The 22,982-nt window shown below is 54.1% G+C and overlaps 3 protein-coding genes across 9 annotated transcripts; 2 read left to right on the forward strand and 1 right to left on the reverse strand.

Moving 5' to 3' along the window:
- On the forward strand, window positions 1-5,237 carry VPS25 (vacuolar protein sorting 25 homolog). Its single transcript, XM_082372303.1, has 6 exons — window positions 1-129; window positions 344-489; window positions 1,180-1,233; window positions 2,265-2,353; window positions 3,123-3,198; window positions 4,617-5,237. The coding sequence occupies exons 1-6, from the start codon at window positions 77-79 to the stop codon at window positions 4,727-4,729; spliced, it is 531 nt and encodes a 176-aa protein (XP_082228429.1). The 5' UTR covers window positions 1-76; the 3' UTR covers window positions 4,730-5,237.
- Window positions 5,238-6,208: 971 nt separating this feature from the next.
- Window positions 6,209-21,288, forward strand: WNK4 (WNK lysine deficient protein kinase 4). 7 transcript variants are annotated; one of them, XM_082372290.1, is made up of 20 exons: window positions 6,955-6,974; window positions 7,078-7,646; window positions 8,000-8,253; window positions 8,459-8,631; window positions 9,450-9,670; window positions 9,976-10,133; window positions 10,632-10,720; window positions 10,804-11,020; window positions 12,562-12,826; window positions 13,058-13,179; window positions 13,403-13,461; window positions 13,563-13,680; window positions 13,953-14,069; window positions 17,464-17,601; window positions 18,451-18,505; window positions 18,610-19,193; window positions 19,283-19,343; window positions 19,849-20,257; window positions 20,346-20,545; window positions 20,912-21,288. In XM_082372290.1, the coding sequence occupies exons 3-20, from the start codon at window positions 8,251-8,253 to the stop codon at window positions 21,028-21,030; spliced, it is 3,108 nt and encodes a 1,035-aa protein (XP_082228416.1). In that variant the 5' UTR covers window positions 6,955-6,974; window positions 7,078-7,646; window positions 8,000-8,250; the 3' UTR covers window positions 21,031-21,288. The 7 variants fall into 7 exon arrangements, with proteins under 7 accessions (XP_082228414.1, XP_082228412.1, XP_082228413.1 ...); XM_082372288.1 differs by lacking the exons at window positions 7,078-7,646; window positions 8,000-8,253 and adding an exon at window positions 20,707-20,804 and having other exon boundaries at window positions 6,209-6,974; window positions 20,912-21,023; XM_082372291.1 differs by lacking the exon at window positions 7,078-7,646 and having other exon boundaries at window positions 6,835-6,974.
- Window positions 21,289-21,828: 540 nt separating this feature from the next.
- Window positions 21,829-22,974, reverse strand: COA3 (cytochrome c oxidase assembly factor 3). The gene is made up of 2 exons (XM_082372304.1): window positions 22,719-22,974; window positions 21,829-22,366 (listed from the first exon to the last, which is right to left on the reverse strand). Exons 1-2 carry the CDS (start codon window positions 22,930-22,932, stop codon window positions 22,260-22,262), a joined length of 321 nt encoding a protein of 106 aa, XP_082228430.1. The 5' UTR covers window positions 22,933-22,974; the 3' UTR covers window positions 21,829-22,259.
- Window positions 22,975-22,982: the final 8 nt, after the last annotated feature.

Below are 22,982 nucleotides of genomic sequence, written 5' to 3' on the forward strand. Positions count from 1 at the left end.
GCTTTCTGCCCGGACGTGCCGGAGAGGAGACCGGAAGTCCTTTGCCGGCGGGTTCCGGGTTTCCTGGGCTACTACGATGGCGATGAGTTTCGAGTGGCCGTGGCAGTATCGCTTCCCGCCCTTCTTTACGTGAGGCTCAGACCCCGAGAAGCCCCGCTGGGCCTCCCTTCCCTCCCTCGGACCCCGGGCTCAGCACTGATGCTTCAAATGGGGAGGGGGAGAACGGATCCGGTCGCCGCCACCCTCAGTCCCTCACTTTCTCCCGGGAACGCGCCTCTGGCAAGTGCTGCCGCTCGCCCTCTCACTTCCTCTAATTCTGCGCCCCACCCGCTTCACCCGGCAGGTTGCAGCCGAACGTGGACACTCGGCAGAAGCAGCTGGCCGCCTGGTGCTCGCTAGTCCTGTCCTTCTGTCGCCTGCACAAACAGTCCAGCATGACGGTGATGGAAGCTCAGGAGAGCCCGCTCTTCAACAACGTGAAGCTACAGCGTATCCTCCCTCAGGCTCTTCCACACCCCACACACATGCACTTCCACACTTTCCCACATGCCCAGACTTCACACTCCTCTTCACCCACAGAAGGCAGGTTCCCACCCCAACTGGCCTTGGGAAAGAGCCAGACTGTGTAGCTGACATCCATTTTACCAACAACTCCAACCCGAATGTAGCACCAAGCCCTCTTGTCCGCGGCAGTGATGAGTACCCAGGTGTCATTCAGATCTTAGAATTTCTGCCCTGAAGCCAAGTACCAAGTTTTTCAACCTGAGCCTTTTTGACTCGTTGAAACTTTTGTCCTCTGTATGAGGCTCAAACTCTGGCATTACCTTTAGTAATTTTCTCTGCCTACTCTCCTTGTCCCAGGAAGTAAGGGTTGTTTTCTTTTGCTGCCTGATTCATCCCTAAAATATCTAGAGAATGGCTGGAGGAAGGAGAGAGGACAGAGGGTGAGAAATGATAGTACCTTTCATCCTCTAAAGCTCTTCCTTTTAATTACACTAGTTTCTCTTTACCTTCCTCCCCCCAATATGCAGAAAATGCTAGTTTATATCCTGTTGGGGCATTGCACGTCAATGTGTGTAGGTGGGAGAAGAAGGGTAGTTTGTAGCATGAGCCTGGCTCTGAGAAATTTTATCCCACCCAGTTCATTCCATTAATACCATTCCCTTAACCTTAAACCAGGGAAGCTGCCCGTGGAATCAATCCAGGTTGTATTAGAGGAACTGAGGAAGAAAGGTGGGTTCAGTTCCCCAGATTCCTTATTTTTCATCCTAGTTGGGTTTTCCTGAGGGCAGATTAGCACAAGTCTTTTCTTTCTTTCTTTTTTTTTTTTTTTAAAGATTTATTTATTTTTATTGATTGATTGATTGATTGCTATGTTGGGTCTTTGTTTCTGTGCTAGGGCTTTCTCTAGTTACGGCGAGCGGGGGCCACTCTTCATCGCGTTGCACGGGCCTCTCACTGTCGCGGCCTCTCTTGTTGCGGAGCACAGGCTCCAGACGCGCAGGCTCAGTAGCTGTGGCTCACGGGCCTAGTTGCTCCGCCGCATGTGGGATCTTCCCAAACCAGGGCTCGAACCCATGTCCCCTGCATTAGCAGGCAGACTCCCAACCACTGCGCCACCAGGGAAGCCCCTCTTTCTTTTTTTTTTAAACCCTTCAGTGGCTTTTTTTTTTTTAATTAATTAGTTAATTTTTATTTTTGGCTGCGTTGAGTCTTTGTTGCTGCGTGGGGGCTTTCTCTAGTTGTGGCGAGCGGGGGCTACTCTTCGTTGCGGTGTGCGGGCTTCTCATTGCGGTGGCTTCTCTTGTTGCAGAGCACGGGCTCTAGGTGCGCGGGCTTCAGTGGTTGTGGCTCGCGGGCTTTGTTGCTCCGCGGCATGTGGGATCTTCCCGGACCAGGGCTTGAACCCATGTCCCCTGCATTGGCAGGCGGATTCTCAACCACTGCGCCACAAGCGAAGCCCCCACAAGTCTTTTCTTTTAAGAACTTTTTTTTTTTTCCTCTCCTGGCTTGGAGCCCAGAGTTTTCTGTACAATAGCTCAATTCCCTGGGTTCTTTTCCCCCATTGGTATACAAAATTGAAATCTCTCCATCTGTGCCCCAAGACCTGAAGAGGAGAATGGATGCCTTGCAGATAGTAATAGTAAAACAATTCCTGAATTTCTCTTTCTGAAAGCTGAATCTCTTACACTCTCTTCCACCTTGGTTTTTGCCTCATTGTCTCTTCTTAGAGCATGGTGCTTTCATAAGTATCTGTTTTGCAGGGAACCTCGAGTGGTTGGATAAGAACAAGTCTAGCTTCCTGATCATGTGGCGGAGGCCAGAAGAATGGGGGAAGCTCATCTATCAGTGGGTGAGACTATTCTGACTCAGTGACCCATGGCAAAGGAGAATGAATCTGTGCTCAGCAGATGCCTGGTGTTTTCAGATCCAGACTGAGCAGAGTGGGAGGGGGCAGAAAGAGGAAGTGTAGGTCTTCCAGGCAAGCCTCTTTCAATGACTCAATTTCCCTGGCTGGAAAGAACTTTCCTTTTTTTGCCTGTAGGAGGCCAGAGGCTATGTGAGGCCATGTTTGGAGAATGCAGTCCTGGAAACCACGAGTACTATTGTTGGCTGGAGCCTCTGGCCACAGGAGATAAATGGAGAAAGGAAGGGAAAAAAACACAAAAACCTGGAGCCCCTCCCCCATTACATCCTTATGGGGCTGTCCACAATATAAATGAGACTTTCTGAACAGTGTGGGTGTGGGGACAGACTCTCTCCCCTGCGTTCCCTGTCACCACCAGCCCTAAACATTCCCAAGGGAGAGAGGAGGGGAAGAAGCATCAACAACCCAAATATAACAAACACACACCACCCATTCTTGAACAGGAAAACAACCAGAATGAGAGGTCACTCCTCAGACACGTGAAGGCCTGTGGTTTAGTGGTTCCGAGCATGTGTGTACATGTATAAATATAGCACCTGTAGGGTTTGTGGGTTTTAGGCCACTCCTCTGCTGAGGTGACAGCTCTCGTTTGGGAACAAGTATCATTCCTGGGTCAGAGAGGTGGAGCTGGTGAGTTTACCTTCTCCCAGGAAATTCCTGGTTCTTATTCAGTCCCTGTTTTCTGTGTCCATAGGTTTCCAGGAGTGGCCAGAACAACTCCGTGTTCACCTTATACGAACTGACCAATGGGGAAGACACAGAGGATGAGGGTAATGCTTTTCCCTTTCTCCCCAGTTTTGTTATCTGAATCCTCCTCCGTCTAGATAATTTTTGTTTACTTGACATTCAGATTTCCCATTTTTCTGCCTCTAAATTCCAAATACTAAATAATACAAAGGTTCTTAACCCATGTCCAAGATTTCCATAAACCACCTGAATTCACATGCAGAGAACCCACAGATTTTGTTTGTGGGGCTGTATGTGCATTTTTCTCAGCATAGAGTCCATATTATAAGATTTTGAAGGGCATCTGTGACCCATGAGAAGTTAAGAATTATCGGTAGAGATGCCGAATGAGGAACTAGGGAAGGAGATTAAGCCTGAAATTTCATTCCTTGCTAACTCAGGCTTTCTGTCACCCTTTATTCTTATGGAGGGCTCAAGATCTGTGGTTGTCAGCTGAAGGGATTGGGCCAACACCCCCAACCCCACCCCCTGCCCTTTAGAATACTATGGTTTCTGGCCAGACAAGGATTTGTATACTGTTTGATTTTTACATAGTGTAAATACTCTTCTCAGCTCTTTTATCTCTGACTTCATATTCTGATCCCCAGGATCACCAAAAGTACCAATCTGAGCTGGGGAAAAAGGGGCACCTCCCCTTTCTGCCAGGCCTGGCTGCCCCAACAGAGTTTACAGCTCTTGGCTTTCCCCCCCCCCTTTCCTGCAGGCCTCTGCTTGCTACTCCCACCATCATGCCATGACTTCAGTGCTGCAGCCTTGCCCAGCCCACCACTCAGGCCAGGCAAAGCTGGAGGCTTCCTCAGAAAGCAAGCTCCCTGACTCAAGAGCTGGGCCCCCGCAGGGGGTGAGGTGTGCAAGCCTGTTAGGGCTTGCCTCCTGCCTCTCACATCTCCCTGCAGTATCTTGCCATATCTCCAGATACTCAGCTGGCCCTTGGCTCCCAGCCTGGTTCCTTTTCACTAGGAAAGGGCAGATATCTGTGCTGGACCTTAACAGTCTCCTGGCCAGAGGCATGGCTATACCTCTTTGTGTTAGAACAGGTCCTCCCAATGGGTACAGATGCAGTTAGGGTCAGCGTACAATGACAAGGGACTTGACCTCCCTACACTTGATTGTCAGGGCCCCTTCTTTGTGGCCCACAAGCAAACGGTGTTACTCTTGTATATCAGACACTAATGGGCAGGGGGGTTAGTGCGAGGGTGCATGTGGGTTGAGTCTGACAGAAGAAATAGGAAGGGGGAATAAGCATGAACTCTCATTTCATGTTGACTCAGGCTTTCTTCCACTCCTTACTCCTAAGGAATACCCAGGAAGGGTGGGTGGGGGCAGCTGTAGCAGTACAGCTGTCCTGGAAAGTTCTCAGTTTCCAGCTGGGCTGCTCCTCTCAGAGGCCTTGAGCCCCAAGGAGCTGAGTGTCCCTGACTACCCATCTCTCCCTGTCCAGAGTTCCACGGGCTGGATGAGGCAACCCTACTGCGGGCTCTGCAGGCTCTACAGCAGGAGCACAAGGCCGAGATCATCACTGTCAGCGATGGCCGAGGCGTCAAGTTCTTCTAGCAGAAACCTGTCTCCCTTTACTTCTTACCTCCCACCCTTCCAGGGCTTTCAAAGGGAGACAGACCAAGTGTCCCCACAGACTGGATCCGTGACTCCACCAGACTCCAAAGGGCTGCAGTCCAGGGGTGGGTTTCCCACTTATCCCATGTGTCTGTCACTGGGATAGGGTGAGGCTGAGGTGCCAGGGAAAAAAGATGTGCTGCTCCCTGCCTCACCTCCTCTCGTGAGCTGGGGTCTGTAAACCTAAACACAAACTTCATTTGTGTCACACACGTAAGTACATACACACATGCACCTGCACAAGCTTCTGTTTCTTCCCCCTCCCACCCCTTTAGCTGCTGCTGCTGCCTCCTCTCTCAGGCTGGTGCTGGATCTTTCCTAGGGGATGGGCGAAGCCCTGGCTGCAGGCAGCCTTTCAGGCAATGTGAAGATAGGAGGCCCAGGAAGGGGCCTGGCAATGAGAGGTGGGGCCGGACACTGATTTATGATATTAAAAAGCTTAACCCTACTGCCTGCTGCTGCGGTTATTACTGGAGTGGGCAAAGGGAGGGCTGTGAAGTGTTAACCCCCTGAGTGAATCCCAGCCTAGGAGAGGGGAGAGAAGGCCTATGGCCTTTGAAAAGGTCCTCTCGTGCTGGCGGGCTCCAGTGAGTCTGTGGTTTTACATCTGCTGGGTGGGCTGTGCGGGGGAGTGCCGATGGCACACAGCCTGGGGACAGACTGCTTTCTGTCTCTAAAATGGAATAGCTTAATGACTTCCCCCTCCCTCACCATCTCCCTGTGGAAGTCCTGAACTACTCTGAAGCCCCTCCCTCCATCCATCTGCTCTGGGTGGGGTAGTTGAGGCCAAGGGGAGCTGAGGGGGAGTAAACCGGATATGGACTTCGGTTTATTAGAAACTTTGGCAAACAGAGGGGGAGGAAGGAGAGCCCACATAGCAAAAACAGCCACTCTGGCCAGGATGCGGTCAAGGTGGGGAGGTGGAGAGGATGGGTGACCTGGTCCTTGGTTTGGGGGAGGGGCTGGCTTTGGGGTGCACACTCCCATCCCTGTGCAGCCCGGAGGGACTGCGACGTTGGAGAAAACCAGATCTTTCCATTGACCTCTGTATTGTCGGCCTGGGGCCATTCCGGACGATTAGGAGGGGGTGGCGCTACCTTATCTGGGTCGTGCAGGCTGGTGGTAGCCTCCTCTTCACCACCCCCCTTTCTAGGGCCGGGGAGCCGCGGTCACTTTTCATCTCCCTGTCCCAGTACCGTGCTCCCCCAGACAGGTTTGCGCACTGGTAGTACGGGAGGACACACCGCCGCCTCGCACCCGGCTCCGGCTTCGGAATGAGACTGAGGGCGGGTGCTTCGGAAGGCCGGGGGGAGGAGGGCCAGCGGCCGGGGGCGGGGCGGTGGCCGAGGTGAGGGGCTGCGCCACGGGCTCCCGTGCGCTAGCAGCTCCAAGGGGGCGGCTCGGGGGGTAGGGCGTGGCGGGGGCGTGGCGGGGGCGTGGCTGCGGGGCAGGCGACCCTGGGCTGGGGCCCCAGTAGCTCAGCCTGAGCGCTGCGCACCCAGCCAGTGATTCTGTCAGGCCGCCTCCTTTCCAGCCGCCCGGCTTACCGCCCTGCGGCGCCCGGCCCTTCCTCATGCTGGCACCGCCGGCCCCAGAGACCGAGGTCCCTATGTCCCAGGCGGAGGCCGACCTGGCCCTGCGGCCCCCGCCGCCTCTCGCCGCGGCGGGGCCGCCCCGCCTCGGGCCCCCTCGCCGGGCGCGCCGCTTCTCCGGGAAGGCTGAGCCCCGGCCGCGCTCCTCCCGTCTCAGCCGCCGCAGCTCAGTCGACTTGGGGCTGCTGAGCTCTTGGTCCCAGCCAACCTCACCCGTTCCGGAGCCCCCTGCTCCTCCGGACTCCGCTGGTTCCGGCCCCGCAATGAGTCCACCGCCTAGCTCTGAAGAGCCCACTGAGGGCACGTGGACCGCGGGCGCCCCGGTGAAGGCCGCAGACTCCGAGCGTCCGGAACTCGCGGGCTCCGCAGGAGGGTCGGGGTCCCGGGAACCGCCGAGGATCACCGAGGCGGCGGCCCGGGAGCGGCGGCGGGAGCAGGAGGAAAAGGAGGACACGGAGACTCAGGCTGTGGCAACGTCCCCGGACGGCCGATACCTCAAGTTTGACATCGAGATTGGACGTGGCTCGTTCAAGACGGTGTATCGAGGGCTGGACACCGACACCACGGTGGAGGTGGCCTGGTGTGAGCTGCAGGTGCGGCTGGGAGCCCCCTCGGTGACGCCACGGGATGGGACCCTTTGGAGGTCTTGGGATGGGAGACCCAGGGGACAGCAGCAAGAGGGATGTATTTTTCCAGTCAAATATCCAGACACTCTTGTCCCCCTTGTTCTGATGATCCATGGACCTGGCTGATTCCGGGCTGCAGAAGGAGAAACTGAGGCAGGTGGTGTATGGTGGCTCCCCTATGGATTTAGACATTCTCACTTTACGGGCTCTATACTCAACCCTGAGAGGTGGAAAATAGGATGGGGAATTGGGTAGGGAGCCAGTTCAGACCTGAGGGGTGGTTGGCCTCACCACTTTCCTGCAGTGGTTACCTACTATCTCTTCCCTTTCTCTCCCTTTCCCCTAAGTCCTGAGACCCTCAGTGTGACCCTGATCTTCCTGCTCCCTCACTCTGGATCTTTGCAGATTAGGAGGCTGGAATGATGGAGGCCAGCAGCTGAGGCAGGGTCCTCTCCACTTCCAGATGATTTAGGGCTATTGTGGCAGGACGGGGCCCTCGCACACCCCTTCTGAAGCAGTCAGACTTCTGGACTTCTCCACAGCTGGGGGAGGGGAGACAGGGAGCTCCAGCCCTGGCCTGAGTCCAGTCCTGCTCCTCATCCCGCTGCCTACCTGAGCTCTCCTTTCTCAGATCCAAAGGTGCTGAACCCCATAGGCTTTAGGGGTATGCTGGTTTGAAGGACCTTCTTCCCATGGGGGAAGAACCCAGTTAAGTCTGAGCTAGCAGCTTTGGATTCAGACTGGGAGGACAGGGCCTGGGGGAAGGGTCCTCCCCTCCAGCCCTGGCACTGGGCTTGCCCCTTGCGCCTGCCAGTGCCACGCCCCAGGCTCTAAGCCAGGCAAGGCAAGGCGGCCAAACTGGGGAGGGAGGGGGATGGAGGAGGGAGATGGAGGAGGGAGATGGGGGAGGCGAGACAGCCATGGGGCAGGGGGCAGTCTCCTGGCACCTGGTCCTGGATCCTTTGTCTCTTTCTCTGTACCTCCCTCTGCAGCCCTCCTGCCTCCTGCCTGGATCTAGCAGTTCCCAGTTTCTGAGGCCAATCCCCTTGCCGGCCCCAATTCTCTGCCTGCCGTCTGCCTGCTGCCCGCCTGCTGCCTGCCCGCTGCCAGCCCCTGGGCGTCCCCTCCCACCCCACGGCCGGCCTGGGCGGCTACAAAGGCGCTATTGACTTCAGGGCTCCTGGACAGGGCTGCATAAAAGCGCTTGTGTCCAGGAGGGGGTCCAGGGGGCGGCCCCAGGCCCATGGTGGGTGTGTCCTTGGAGCAGCCCAGGGGGGCACACCGGGAATTAGGGATCTACAATCGGTGGACAAATGATCCCACCCACCCAGCCCCATCCGTTGGCTCCTACCCTCACTTCTCCCTCAGCCCTGCCCCGTGTGCTCCCATTCCCCCTCTCCGTGGGGGTCCTGGGCCTGATGTGACTGTGACCCCCACCCCCTACCCCACAGACTCGGAAACTGTCTCGAGCGGAGCGGCAGCGATTCTCGGAGGAGGTGGAGATGCTCAAGGGGCTGCAGCACCCCAACATCGTCCGCTTCTACGACTCGTGGAAGTCGGTGCTGAGGGGCCAGGTTTGCATCGTGCTGGTCACCGAACTCATGACCTCGGGCACGCTCAAGACGTGAGCTCTGCGCCTGGTGGTGGGAGTTGGTGGGAGGACTGGTGGTGGGAGGTCTCCACTGCTTCTGGAGGAGCCCAGCCTCCTCAAACGCTGCAGGCAGGTCCAAAGCCAGGCTCACTATCTCTCATCCTCCTCTCTTGAGCGTCTGGAGGCCTCAGCTGCCCCCTAAGGAGTCTTCCCCCACGATGCCTCTCTCCTCTGCAAGCTATCCTATCTTCCTGCAGCCTGCAGAGATCTGGCACTGTCACTTCTCTCCTTAAAATCCTTTCGAGTTTTCCCACTGCCCTCAGGATAAAGTCCACACTCTCTAAGGACTGCTCACAAAGTCCTTATAGGATCCAGCCTGCGTTCCGGACAAACCAAATTCCCAGCAGCTCCTCGCACCCTACCCCATCACTTGCTGTCTCCGTGCCTTTGAGCACGGGTGTCCCTTCTGCCTGGAAAGTCTTCATCCCTTCCCATTTTCACCCTTGAACGCCTACTCAGCCTTCAAGACTCAACATAAAAGTTATTTCCTCTCTGAAGCCCTCCCCCACGCCCGGGGCAGTTAGTTATCCCTTCTGGCGCTTCCACAGCACCTTGGGGGCGGCCCTGTCTGTGCATTTACCGCCCGACCTCCGTTTTGTAACCTCCTGTCTACCTACCACACCCCCGACTGCGTTTCTGCTTGAGGACTGGCGCCGGTCTAGGTTAGGAGAGGCTGGCAAAAGATGCGTAGGCGGGGGAGTGGGTGGGGCTACGGGGAACTTCCCAGTGGTGGTCTCCCTCCCCAGCCTATGTGTCCCCCACCAAGACCGTGGCTATGCGCCCTCCCCCAGATACCTGAGGCGGTTCCGCGAGATGAAGCCGCGAGTCCTTCAGCGCTGGAGCCGCCAAATCCTTCGGGGGCTTCATTTCCTACACTCCCGGGTACCCCCCATCCTGCACCGGGATCTCAAGTGTGACAACGTCTTTATCACGGGCCCTACAGGCTCCGTTAAGATTGGGGACCTGGGCCTGGCCACGCTCAAACGCGCCTCCTTCGCCAAGAGCGTCATCGGTGCGTCCCTCCCGGGGGTCCTTGCCATTCTTGCCCTCCCCATGTCAGGAGAGAGCCTGGGGACCCTCTCCCCCTAACAGTGTCTTTCGGGAGCCATGGAGGTAGAAGCCCACAGGGAAGATGGGGAGACCTATGGCATTCCCTCTTCCCCACACCCCTCCCCCAATCCCCCACCCTCACACACACAGGACGGGGAGGGGTCGGTCACTTGCACTCCAGAACTGCCTAGCCTTTTGTACGCTCAAGGGGAGGGACGAAGCCATAAAGGAGGCACTGCAGCCTGATACCTGCTGTGGATCCTACAGGGACCCCGGAGTTCATGGCCCCGGAGATGTACGAGGAAAAATACGATGAGGCCGTGGACGTGTACGCGTTTGGCATGTGCATGCTGGAGATGGCTACCTCGGAGTACCCTTACTCTGAGTGCCAGAATGCCGCGCAAATCTACCGCAAGGTCACTTCGGTGAGAGGGGGCAGGGAGGAGAGGGAATTACAGGTCCCCTTTACACTTTTCCTGCTCCAGCCACCCCGCGGTCAGTGCCCTTTCCCTTAATGAAAACAGGCTGGACATAAAGACGCCCTGGTGAATGCTGAAGGATATTGGATGCACACAAGGCCCCTCCAATACAAGCTATTTAGAATAATGTCGTGTGTAGCGCTCTCTAGAGCTTACAAACGATTTCACATCCAATCGATGTGAAATCCTTCCTGCTGCCCCGCGGGGTGAGCAGGGCAAACGTTCTGCCCTGCGTTTTACAAATGAGGACACTGGCTCAGCGAGAGACTTGTTCAAGGTCACACTGTCGATACGTGGGGGGACTGGGATTTGAAATCACATCTTCTAGTAGCAGTCGCGGTGCTTTTGCCTCTGCACGCCCTGCTGCCTCGGGCAGGGGCGGGTGCGTAAAGCAGAGAGCTGGGGCGCAGAGGGCGGGAGGCCTCATGCAACCCCATTCCTCAGGGCACAAAGCCGAACAGCTTCTACAAGGTGAAGATGCCCGAGGTGAAGGAGATTATTGAAGGCTGCATCCGCACGGATAAGAACGAGAGGTGGGTGGAGGGGCTGGATGGGGGTGGGGGCGGTTGGGGGGCGGGCGGCGGTGGGGCTCGGCTCACGGTGGCGCCGCCCTCAGGTTCACCATCCAGGACCTTCTGGCTCACGCCTTCTTCCGCGAGGAGCGCGGCGTCCACGTGGAGCTGGCGGAGGAGGACGACGGAGAGAAGCCGGACCTCAAGCTCTGGCTGCGCATGGAGGACGCGCGGAGAGGGGGGCGCCGCCGGGACAACCAGGCCATTGAGTTCTTGTTCCAGCTGGGCCGGGACGCAGCCGAGGAGGTGGCGCAGGAGATGGTGAGCGGAGGACAGACTGCCTGCCCTGCGGCTGGGCATGTGAGGGGCATTTGGACTTGGACGTCGACTGGAGGGGCCAGTGCCTCGCTGGAGTGGTGCCTGGGTGGTGGGAGGGGGGCTCAACCCAGCCCTCTCGGCATCTCCCGCAAGGGTCACCCTGCAGCTCCGGCCTTAACGCACCCCACCCGCGTGCACACCTAGTGTTCTCCACAAGTTGGAGATTTCCTTTTCCAGCCTTGGGTCCTTCCACCTCCCTGTTTTACTTCCTGCTGATCCGGTTTTCCTGAAATGCCCTTCTCTCCAGCTTATCTCTTTTTCCCTTTTTCATCCCCCATCCCCCCCATGTCTTTTTCTCGATCTTCCTTCATGCTCAGAACCATCCATTTCAGAAAGCCTGTCCCCTCTAGAGTCAAAATTAAATGTTTTTTTCCCACTTCAGCAGGTCCTCCATTACTGGAGGGGCCCCCATTGGTCTTGTTTTATACCAGGATACATTCCTGTCTTTCTCTTCCACTAGACTATAAAGTCCTGGGGGCAGGGACTGTGTGTATTGGTTTTTCTATCCCTGACGGTGCTTAGCACGTGGTGGGAGCTTGTTAATCACCCACATCTGTACACAGCTTAGAGCCCTTTCCCATGCATTCGATGGTTGTTACCAACCCTGCATGGAGTGACTTTATCCCGATTTATTGATGAGGAAATAAAAGCTCAGAGAGGTTGAATATCTTGTACAAGGTCCCAAGCAAGTAAGTGGCAGAACTGACTCAGGTTGTTCAGATTTTAGGTCAGATCACCCTGCCCCACCGCCTTTACATGCCCGGCGGAGCTTGCTATTGAAATGAATAAGGACATGATGAACAGAAGCTGGTGGACCAGGAGAGGCATATATGGGAGACAGAAGACGTGGGGCTGGTCTTGGAACGCCTGAGGGGGGAAGGGAAAGAGTATGAAATTCTTGATAGAAAAATGCAGTTGAAAGGGTGGGATCATCTCTTGGTGGGTCTGGGTCAGGAACCTGAGAATGTGTTTGAAATATGGCATAGGAGCGGGTCTCCGAAGCATAGCTCAAACCTGACCTGAGATCGGATCCTGATCCATTACATACAGAGGTTCTTGATCTTGACACTACTAACATTTTTGTTTGGGAGACTGTACTGTGCATTGTAGGATATTGGGGCATCTACTCAGTAGATGCCAGTGGTACCTACCCCTAAGTTGTGACAACTAAAAATGTCTCCAGATATTGCCAAGTGTCCCCCCCCAGCCCCCAAGAGCAATTGACTTACTGTATAACCATGAACTGGTCACTTAGTTTACTTATTTCTAAAATGGGGCTGATAAGACCTATCTCAGAAGGTTGCTGGAAGGATTTAATGTTGATAATGTGAAGAGCTGCCAGTTAATGGACACAGTGGGTAATCAATAAATGTTGGTTCCCTTTCTCCCATGTCCTGGAGGCCTCAAGAAGGTGTCATGATGGGTCTTTGTTGGGGGAGGGGGAATCTCATCTCAAACTGTGTTCCTCACCCTCCCAACTCCAGGTGGCCCTGGGTTTAGTGTGCGAAGCTGATTACCAGCCAGTGGCCCGTGCAGTGCGTGAACGGGTTGCTGCCATCCAGCGAAAGCGTGAGAAGCTGCGCAAAGCGAAGGAGTTGGAGGCCTTCCCCCCAGCGCCAGGGCCCCTACCAGCAGCTGTCCCCATGACTCCTGCTCCCTCCAGTATCTTCCCCCCTGAACCCGAGGAGCCAGAGGCAGACCAGCACCAGCCCTTCCTCTTCCGCCATGCCAGCTACTCATCTACCACCTGTAAGTCACCTCTGACCTTGGGACTCAGGTCCCAGAACCCTTGGCCTCTGCCCCCTACCCAGAAGTTCAAGCCAACAGCATTGTCACTTACCCGGCCTTCCACATCTAGCCATAGCTCCTTCTGGGAAAGAACTCTGCCACAGCTCCAGGCCCCTCCTTGCTCAGGCAGCCTCCCTCCTTGGCCACCACTCTCCTTTATTTCCACTTTTTGATCCCCTCCCTCCCCACCAGCGGATTGCGAGACTGATGGCTACCTCAGCTCCTCCGGCTTCCTGGATGCCTCAGACCCTGCCCTTCAGCCCCCTAGGGGTGTGCCATCCAGCCCCGCTGAGTCCCATCTCTGCCTGCCCTCGGTGAGAGGGGGTCACATGGGGGGCTCCCAGCCATTCCAATCCTATGACCTATCTCCCATCCTGTAAAACCCAAACCCCTGACATGGCCCCGTGTCCTTGGAAATCCACCCCTCTTGTCCTCTTCTTAATTCCCTCTACCAAGTACCCCAGCACCCTTGACACCATCTCCCTGGAGTCCAGCATTTATCCTCCCCTGACCTCATGAACCCATATCCTATTTCAGGCTTTTGCCCTATCCATTCCACGTTCTGGCCCTGGCAATGACTTTTCCCCTGGAGACAGGTAAGTTCTGGTCTGAGTTGGGGTGTTAGGGTGAAATATATGGAGCTCTGGGCTCCCAGTGTCCACTCTGACACTCCTGTCTTCTTTTCCTTTTTTTCCAGCTATGCCTCAGATGCAGCATCAGGCCTTAGTGACATGGGAGAAGGGATGGAACAGATGAGGAGACCCCCAGGGAAAAACCTCCGGCGCAGACCCCGATCCCGGCTTCGGGTCACAAGTGTAAGGAAGGGGCACAGGTGTTGGGGAATAAGCTACAGGGCCTGGAGGGAACTGTCAGAGGGATAGGGGAAGTCAGCCAGAAAAGGGGAGAAGCAGTGTGCTACTGGTACCCAAGAGTCAGCCAGTCATGTTTTTAATACAAGACTATGGGGGCAGAATCTGCCTCTCTCCAGTTGCAGTCTGGCCACTGTCATTTGGTTGGAGTGGGGTGGGGACACGTGATGAAGACAGAGAGCTTGACCTCCTCCCTCTGCTGACTTTTGACTCTGAAGGTCTCAGACCAGAATGACAGAGTGGTTGAGTGCCAGCTACAGACGCACAACAGCAAGATGGTGACCTTCCGATTTGATCTGGATGGGGACAGCCCGGAAGAGATTGCAGCTGCCATGGTGAGGGGGAGAGAGATGAAGACAGAGTCTTTGGATCTGGGACAAGAGTCTCCTTCCTGATGTCCCCTGTTGCTGAACTCCCCCCCCACAACCCCATCCAACAGCAAGGGTTTTAAAGCTGGTTGGCCCTCAGCACAGTGACACTGAAGACATCTCTGCCCTTGTTTTGGGGGAGGTTTCTGTTTATCCAGTGAGGTTTTGATCCTCAGCTGGAGCAATTTGAGACTAACATAGGGTATACATAAGTGCAGTGAAGTGCACGCTAGACACGTGATGCTGTGGCTGTAAGTAAAGGATGGGTTGAGGGCAGCAGGGGAAGAGGTAGGACTTATGTGAGGTCTTGACAGATGGGTCAGAATGGCAGTGAAGAGTGGAAAGGGCATGTGCAGTGGAGGTATGGCAAAGGAAAGGCATGGAAATAGGGAGTGACTTGAAATATGGGGCCAGGAGGGCTTCATGAGGAGACTTTGTCATTGGAAGAGTTCCTATAGGAAGCAACAAGGTCCTACTGTATAGCACAGAGAACTATATTCAATGTCCTGTAATAAACCATAATGGAAAAGAATATGAAAAAAAAAGAATGTGTATATATGTATAATTGAATCACTTTGCTGTACAGCAAAAATTAACACAACATTGTAAATCAACTATGCTTCAATTTTTAAAAAATCCAAAAAGAAAAGGGTTCCTGTAGGAGAGTTGTGGAAGTGAGGTTGAGCCCAGATCATAGACAGTCTTAAGAGTTAGAGTGTAACATGGTGAGAATAGGTTTTAAGAAGACTGTTCTGCTGTGGGATGTGGGAGAGGGTTGGGGGTAGGGAATCCAGTTGGCAGGTGGATACAAGAAGCTGGATGTGGTCCAAGGAGAGAATGGATTATGGGGGAGGAGGAAGAAAAGGGGTGAATCTGAGGGTCATTTTGGGAAAATAAATTACTTTGTAATCCAGTCATCTATTGACATGGTACAGTGTACATAGTAGATGGTCAATAAATATTTGCTGAGTTGATACGAGAGGGAGTTAGCGAGAGGGGATATCAAGGGCGAGTTGTAGCTTAGAGGAACTAATGGCAATAGGCCATCAAAGGAGAGAGGAAGTTAGAAAATGAAAGTAGGCTTGTTTTTTTTTTAGGGATCGTGATGAGCTTGAATGACAGAGAGACAGGCAAGATAAGATCCTCTCGGAGAGAATACAAGTCAGGGCTGGAGAGAGCGGTGGATCTGGGAGTCTCAGCAGAGTTGAGCGTGAGAGAAGGTGGGCCTGCAAAGCCTGAGGCATAGAGGTTTGTCTTAGTGGATATCCCCAGTTGTGGAATGGGGGGGTGGGGATAGGTCATCGAAGGACAGAGATGGAGCCTGAGAGGTAGGAGGAGCTCCGGAAGATGTTACTAAAAACTGAGTAAGGAGATTGTTTCAAGGAGGCATAGGGTGAAGCCTGAGGCAAGACCACACTGGCTTTTGTCAGGAGGAGGTCTTTGTGGGAGACCAGTTTCAGTGGAGTGGGGGCAGTGGATGCCAGCCTCTGGGATGAAAGAGGGAAGGGAATGGAAGACACGTCAGACTTCAGGAACTCTCTCTAAAGCTTCTCCTCCATCATGTCATTCAGCTTGTGTCGGGGACAAAGACAAACTATCACCTGGCGTGCAGGCTTATCAACTTCTGTCAAGCCACTCAACCCTTCAAGAATCTTTCCTCCAGCCACACTGGTTTCTGAATGGTCCTCTGAAGAGGCCTGGGTGCCTTTCAGCTTCTGGCTCCATCTCCTCGGGGGTCTCGCCCTGGGTGCTTTCTCTACTGGGCTTTCAAGCCCCACTCAGATCCCACACAGCCAAAGGGACCCTGTCCCTGAACCCAGGGTCCACTGCCCTCCTTTCTCTTCTTCCCAGCCCACCTTCCACTCCTCTGCAGCAGAATTCTCCTGAGACTTAGATCTCCTCTTGTTGCTTTTTTGCCGCCAAATCTGTAGAGGCTACCTGTGGTTACAGAGTAACGTCCAAACTCTGGAGCACGGCCTTTAAAATTCACAGCACTCTCAGCTATACTCCAGTCTTCGCTATTTTGTGAATGTGCTGTGCCCTTTTTGAATGTGCTGTGCCCTTTCCTGCCTCAAAACAGCATGGAACAGAGGAAGGGGTGGACTTTCACATAAGACCTGAGTTCAAACTTCAGCTCTGTTATCTACTGATTTGGCAAACTTGGGCAAGTTTCTTAACCTCTCGGAACTTCATCAGTAAAACGCAGGGGATAATACTTATTTTGCAAAGATGTTCTGATGTAACATATAATTTATGCGAAGTGATACAGCATGTACAAGAAGTGAAATGATGATAAAAGTATGGGAAATGTCCACACGTGGTAGGTCCTCAGTAAAGGGTTGCTTTTCTTACTCATCCTTCAAGCCTCAGCTGTGGAGCCACCCCAGCTTCCCCCTATCCCCTGAGGTGGTATGAACTGCTTTCTTCTTGGAATGGAATTTTTAAAAATTGTGTTAAAAAACGCATAACATAAAATGTACCATCTTAACCATTTTCAAGTATACAGTTCAGTAGTGTTAAGTATATTCACACTGTTGGGCAACAGATCTCTGGAACCTTTTTATCTTGCAAATCTGAATCTCTACCCATTAAACAGCAGCTTTCCCTTTCCCCTTCCTGGAATAGCATTTTTATCTCTATGCCAATCAAAAATGCCTTACCTGCCATGGGCTGACTTGCAGTCTATGGAGTTATGTATGTGTGTGTCTCTTCCACTAGATTTCGGGCTTCTTCAGGACCAGGACCTTGTTTCATACTTCCCTGTTCCCTCAAAGAACCTAGCAAATGCCTGGCACATAGTATGTGCTCAGTAAGCATTTGCGGACTTGAATGTTACATTTACCATTTATTGCCTTATTTTTACTTAACTTTGTGGGGCTGTGTGTGTATGTGGATCTGTGGGGCATACTTTATAAACCCTATGAGAGGAGGAATTGTGTCCAAAAGCATGTGAGGCAACAGTGTAAAGAACTCAGACTTTGGCTTTAGACAGGTCTGGGTGCAAATCCCCTGATCTTGGGCAGACTGAACTTCACCTCGTTGAGCATTGGTTAGCATAACTCTAAAGTGGCGGTGTTAATGTAGACCCCAGAAAGCTGTTGTTGGTGTTAAATGTGATAAGATATGTAAAGATCTGGTATATACATGCACGCTGTGAATGTTACCTCCTTTTCTCTAAGCTGTATTTCTCCTTACGCCACACAGTGCCTGGCACACAATGGGTGCTTACTAAATACTTGTTTTAGGTTGGTAGTGAGCACAAGCGGTGGGGTGAAGGGTTGGTTTTTAAAGACTGGGGCCGGGAGAGAGGGATAAGTGGAATAACAGAGCCCTCCTTCCCCTTCCTGCTGACTCTCGCCAGGTGTATAACGAGTTCATTCTGCCCTCGGAGCGAGCTGGATTCCTGAACCGGATTCGGGAGATTATCCAGCGAGTGGAGACCCTGTTGAAGAGAGATACTGGCCCTGTGGAGGCTGCTGAAGACCCCCTGGGCCCCCAGGTCAGACCCCTCTGGGCACCTCCAGGGGGAAGGGACTCTGCTCCAGGTTTCATTAGTCTCTGTCCTTACCAGTCCCCTTGGATCTAACTTGTCTTCATCTCTGGGACCCCAAAACAATGGCTCTTCCCCCATTTGAAATCTGATGAAAGCCACAGACTCTTGTTCTAGAAAAATGTGTTCAATGCATACTTTTAGCTCATTATTTTGAAACAATTTCAGACTTACAGAGGGGACTTCCCTGGTGGTCCAGTGGTTAAGACTCCACACTTCCAATGCAGGGGGCGTGGGTTTGATCCCTGGTTGGGGAACTAAGATTCCCACATGCCTTGCGGTGTGGCCAAAAATAAATAAAATTTCAGACTTACAGAGAAGTTGCAAAAATTGAACAAAGAATTCCTAGATACTCTGCCTAGATTTGCCAGTTGTGTTTTGCCACATGAGCTTTACCATTCTCTCTTCCTCTCTCCCCTATCTGTGTGTGTGCATGCATTTTTGGGGGGGAACCATTTAAGTAAGATGCAGACATCATGCCCCTTTACCACTACATATTTCTCAAATACAGTTTTTTAAAAATATTTATTTATTTATTTGGCTGCACCAGTCTTAGTTGTGGCACGCAGGATCTTCGTTGTAGCATGCAGGATCCTAGTTGCGGCATGCGGGATCTAGTTCCCTGACCAGGGATCAAACCCGGGCCCCCTTCATTGGGAGCGCGGAATCTTAACCACTGGACCACCAGGGAAGTCCCTCAAATACACTTTTGAATCCCTTGAAACTCATCTGTGGACTCCTAGAGGTTCATGAGTCCTAAGACTCAGCTCTTCCCACTGTGACATTTCTCTCTCTCAGGAGGAGCCAGCACCATTGCCTGCCCTCCCAGGGTACCCCCCAGACCCATCCAGTGGTATGTACTACATTCTGTCCCTACTCATCCCAACCCCTGGGGTTGCTCCGGGGAAGGGCGTAGGGAATGGAGGACTGGAATCTCAACATCCGCTCCCTTCCCAGCAGAGTTCCAGAGCAGCACCCTAGAGCAGAGGAGCTGGGCAGCCTTCTCCGCCTCCCCATCCTCTCCTGGAACCCCCTCATCTCCTGGAAACCCCTTTTCTCCTGGGTCCCCTGCTTTCCCAAGTGCCATCTTCCCCATCACTTCTCCCCCATGTCATCCCAGCTCCTCCTCATTCTCTCCAATTTCTCCCCAGGTCCCCTCAGATCTCTCTCCACTCCCCCCCAGCTCCCCACTTCCATTCTCCCCCAGTGCATCCCAGTTTCCAGTCCCATCTGCTCAGTTTCCACTGAATTCTCCCCTCCCCAGTTGTTCCCAGGTTACTCTTGCTCCTGCCTCCTTTCCCCCCTGTCCCTCTGCTTCTCCCCTCCCCTCCACCACAGCAGCCCCTCTGCTCTCTCTGGCTAGTGCGTTCTCACTGGCTGTGATGACTGTGGCTCAGTCCCTGCTGTCCCCCTCCCCTGGGCTCCTGTCCCAGTCTCCTCCAGCTCCTCCTGGTCCCCTACCCAGCCTGCCCCCTCCAGCTCCCCTTGCTCCTTGTGGCCAGGAGAGGCCTTCACCTCTGACAGCTGAGATGGAGAGTGAGGTGAGTAAGAACCAAGAGGGATGATTGCGGGGTGTGTGTGTGGGGTCCATTCTGGATCATTTCTCTACTCATGGATCCACACTTTTTAGGCCTCTCCAAATCTTGGTTGGCCACTCCTGGGTGAAGCCAGACTGGCTCCCATCTCTGAAGGTGAGGCCTCTGACCACTGACCTTCCCCTGCCTGTTATCCTCAGTCACATTTTTTTTTAAATAAATAAATTTATTTATTTATTCGTTTATTTATTTATTTATTTATTTATGGCTGCATTGGGTCTTCGTTGCTGCGCACAGGCTTTTCTCTAGTTGCATCGAGTGGGGGCTACTCTTCGTTGTGGCACACGGGCTTCTCATTGTGGTGGCTTCCCTTGTTGCAGAGCACAGGCTCTAGGCGCGCAGGCTTCAGTAGTTGTGGCGTGCAGGCTCAGCAGTTGTGGCTCGTGCGCTCTAGAACACAGGCTCAGTAGTTGTGGCGCACGGGCTCAGTTGCTCCGTGGCATGTGGGATCTTCCCGGACCAGGGCTTGAACCTGTGTCCCCTGCATTGGCAGGCGGCAGATTCTTAACCACTGCGCCACCAGGGAAGTCCCTCAGTCACTTTATATCCTGCCACTGATTTCTCTTCCTTCTTCCATGACTCCTTCCTTGTCTCACTACAGAGGGAAAGCCCCAGCTTGTTGGGCGCTTCCAAGTGACTTCATCCAAGGAACCAGCTGAGCCTCTTCCCCTGCAACCGACATCCCCCACTCTCTCTGGCTCCCTGAAGGCTCCAACCCCTCAGCTGACCTCGGAGAGCTCAGACACGGAGGATAGTGCTGGAGGCGGGCCAGAGGCCAGGGAGGCTCTGGCTGAAAGTGACCGTGCAGCCGAGGGCCTGGGGGCTGGAGCCGAAGAGGAAGGGGACGATGGGAAGGAACCCAGAGTCGGGGGCAGCCCTCCCCCCCTGAGCCATCCCAGCCCAGTGTGGATGAACTACTCCTACAGCAGCCTGTGTCTGAGCAGTGAGGAATCAGAGAGCAGTGGGGAGGATGAGGAATTCTGGGCTGAGCTGCGGAGTCTTCGGCAGAAGTGAGTCTGGGGAGGATGGAGGTCAAGAGGTGGACTTGGGAGAGCAAAGTGTTTGGCTAGCCCTCTCACGCTCCTGATGTGTCCTCAGGCACTTGTCAGAGGTGGAGGCACTACAGACACTACAGAAACAGGAAATTGAGGACTTGTACAGCAGGCTCGGGAAGCAGCCCCCGCCGGGTATCGTGGCCCCTGCTGCTATGCTGTCTAGCCGCCAGCGCCGCCTCTCCAAGGGCAGCTTCCCCACCTCCCGGCGCAATAGCCTGCAGCGCTCTGAGCTCCTGGGCCCTGGTGAGACAGCAGTTGCCCCACTCCCATCTTTCTGGAGACCCGTCCCTAGTGATCTTTCTTTCAGGCCCTGGGGGTCTGCCCCTTAGTTTGGGGGGGACTAGCCCCCTCTCCCCATGGCCCCTTCCCTCACTCAGTGCTCTCCCTCCCCATCCTGCACCCAGGCATCATGCGAAGGAACTCCCTGAGTGGCAGCAGCACCGGCTCCCAGGAGCAGCGGGCGAGCAAGGGGGTGACATTCGCCAGGGATGTTGGCAGGATGGTGAGGGCGGACCCAAGGGAGGGAGAGCCCAGGGAAAGATAACTGGCTGCAGCTTCACCCTCCTCCCACCCTGGAGGTTTCTTCAGTACTTTTTCTTTTCCCTCCAGTGAATTCCGAACAGAAGCCATGTGTCTCATCCACACCAGGGCCCGCCGTGGAGCTTGTGCTCTCAGAATCTGCTGACCAACACAACTCTGCAAGGAAGACCTCAACACTGAGGGAGTAGGAGGCCCCAGGGGCATGGAGAGTGCCGTTCCATTATAGGGAAGAGCCAAACATGTGGGAACTGTTTGCTGTGTGTAGAAGGCATAAATTCTGCAGCCTACCATCCTCATCCCTGCCACCTCTCCAGCCAAGAGTGAACCACTAAGCAGTCCCACCCGAGCCCGGATGCTTCTAGAAGGCACACTCCCAGCTGGGCAGGAGGAGGGGGTGTTCTCACACCAGAATTAGTAGCAGCCAATAAAAATGCTGGAACCTAGAACCTGGTGAATTTGTATGTCGGGCCTTAGGAACTGGGGGTAAGGCAGGGGAGGATTTACAAGGAATTCCCATTTCACAACGGGAGGCAGGGGTGGAGCCCAGCCTTCTGGCTTCCTGCCAGCAGTTCATGAGGAAACTGCAAGGTCAATAATCCACCTGACCAAGCTAAGAGTCCACCCAGATCCCACCTTAGGCCTACACAAGCAGGCCCCAGTGGAAGTTAAAAGAATGAAAGCTGCTTGTCCCTCATCCTTCATCTACCTCTCTCTCTCGAGATGGGAAAAGGCAGTAAAGTTGGAGTAGTGTGTTCCTCAGGGTAGAGGACAGAAGAGTGAGTGACCTTCCTTCCCCCCAAGACCTGGTTCAGGCTCAAACAGCCCAGTGACCCGCCACGATCTCTCCCTTAAATCAGGTGGAAAGACCTCATGGAAAAAGCAATTCTAGTTAAACATTTACGGCTCCCTGGGGCCATGCCACAGCTGCAGCTACTGCCTGTGGAGCGTTCCAGCATGAAGTGTCAGCCCCAACACACTCATTGGACTCCGAGAGAGATGACTCAGTTTATTGCTCCCAACCTGACCCCATTTTTGCCACTTTAGGCTCCAACACTGCACAGAGCTGCCACCCTCACCCCCATTAAGAGCCCACCTCTTGTCCTCCACCCTCCCAGCCAGACCCTGAAGGGGATAAACCACAAAGTCAGAAAGCTTGGGAAAAGCCAAGGTCAGATACCTCGAACAAGGAAACTAGGAAAAGGAGTCAGTGGCCACACACAGTGAGTGCGAGGTGGGCATGTTCCCTTGACAATGGCCAAATGCACAAACCCGTGGTTACTTGGGCTCTATCATCGTCCAAAGTTAGTAAGAAGGAAAGCAATGCTGTGAGCAGGCTTCCATTTCTACAGGGTTGTGGGGCATCATCCACCATGTGAAGGGACTCCAGCAGGTTGGAGATGCAGGATACCCATCTGGATCAGTGTCCTGATGCCCTTTCCTGAGCTCGGGCTCGAGCAGCTTTGGCCTCATCTTCCAGCTCATCCAGGAAACGCTCCTGGGACACCGAGTAGAAGGTGTAACCATCTGGGGAGGTGGGTTCAGGAAACCACGTGGAAAGTGCACATTCCCTTTTCCCAGACTTGCTCAACCACCCTTGTTGATCTCTCATCCTCCCAAATCAGTGATTCGATCTTCTGCCCTCTGCTCTTCTGAGCCCTGACCCCGACTCCGTTATCATTAATAAATTATATTAAAAGAGCACCTTTAAAATGACAAAGTAAGGTACACTTAAACGCTTGGCTCAGCGTTACAAGTAGCCAAGACTTTCACAGCTCGGGCTCTTTCTGCCACCCCCACACTGCACTCCTACACGCCTCTGCTGCCCTTCTCCTGCCCCCAAATGCGGTCTCCCTGAGTCTACAGTCCAGACGGATACAAATTGCTAACACCAGGGCCCCGATGCCCAGGCCGGTCACGATGTTCCGGGTCCGCCGCTGTGGCAGCATTTTCTGCCACTGGGCGAGCTGCACCTGCCGCATGAATTGTAGTTGCGCAGGAGTCAGCTTCTCCCGCGTCGGGTCGATGCGCTGGGCCAGGGGGGCCTTTCCGCTCTTAGCATCCAGAGGGTCTCCAGCTCCCGGCGCCGCCATGTTACCGCTCCGCCCTCCGCAGTTCCCGGGGCGCGGGGCTTGCTGGGAAT

Source organism: Balaenoptera borealis (assembly GCF_965194805.1).
Source record: "Balaenoptera borealis genome assembly, chromosome: 20".
In the NCBI taxonomy this organism is placed as follows: domain Eukaryota; kingdom Metazoa; phylum Chordata; class Mammalia; order Artiodactyla; family Balaenopteridae; genus Balaenoptera; species Balaenoptera borealis.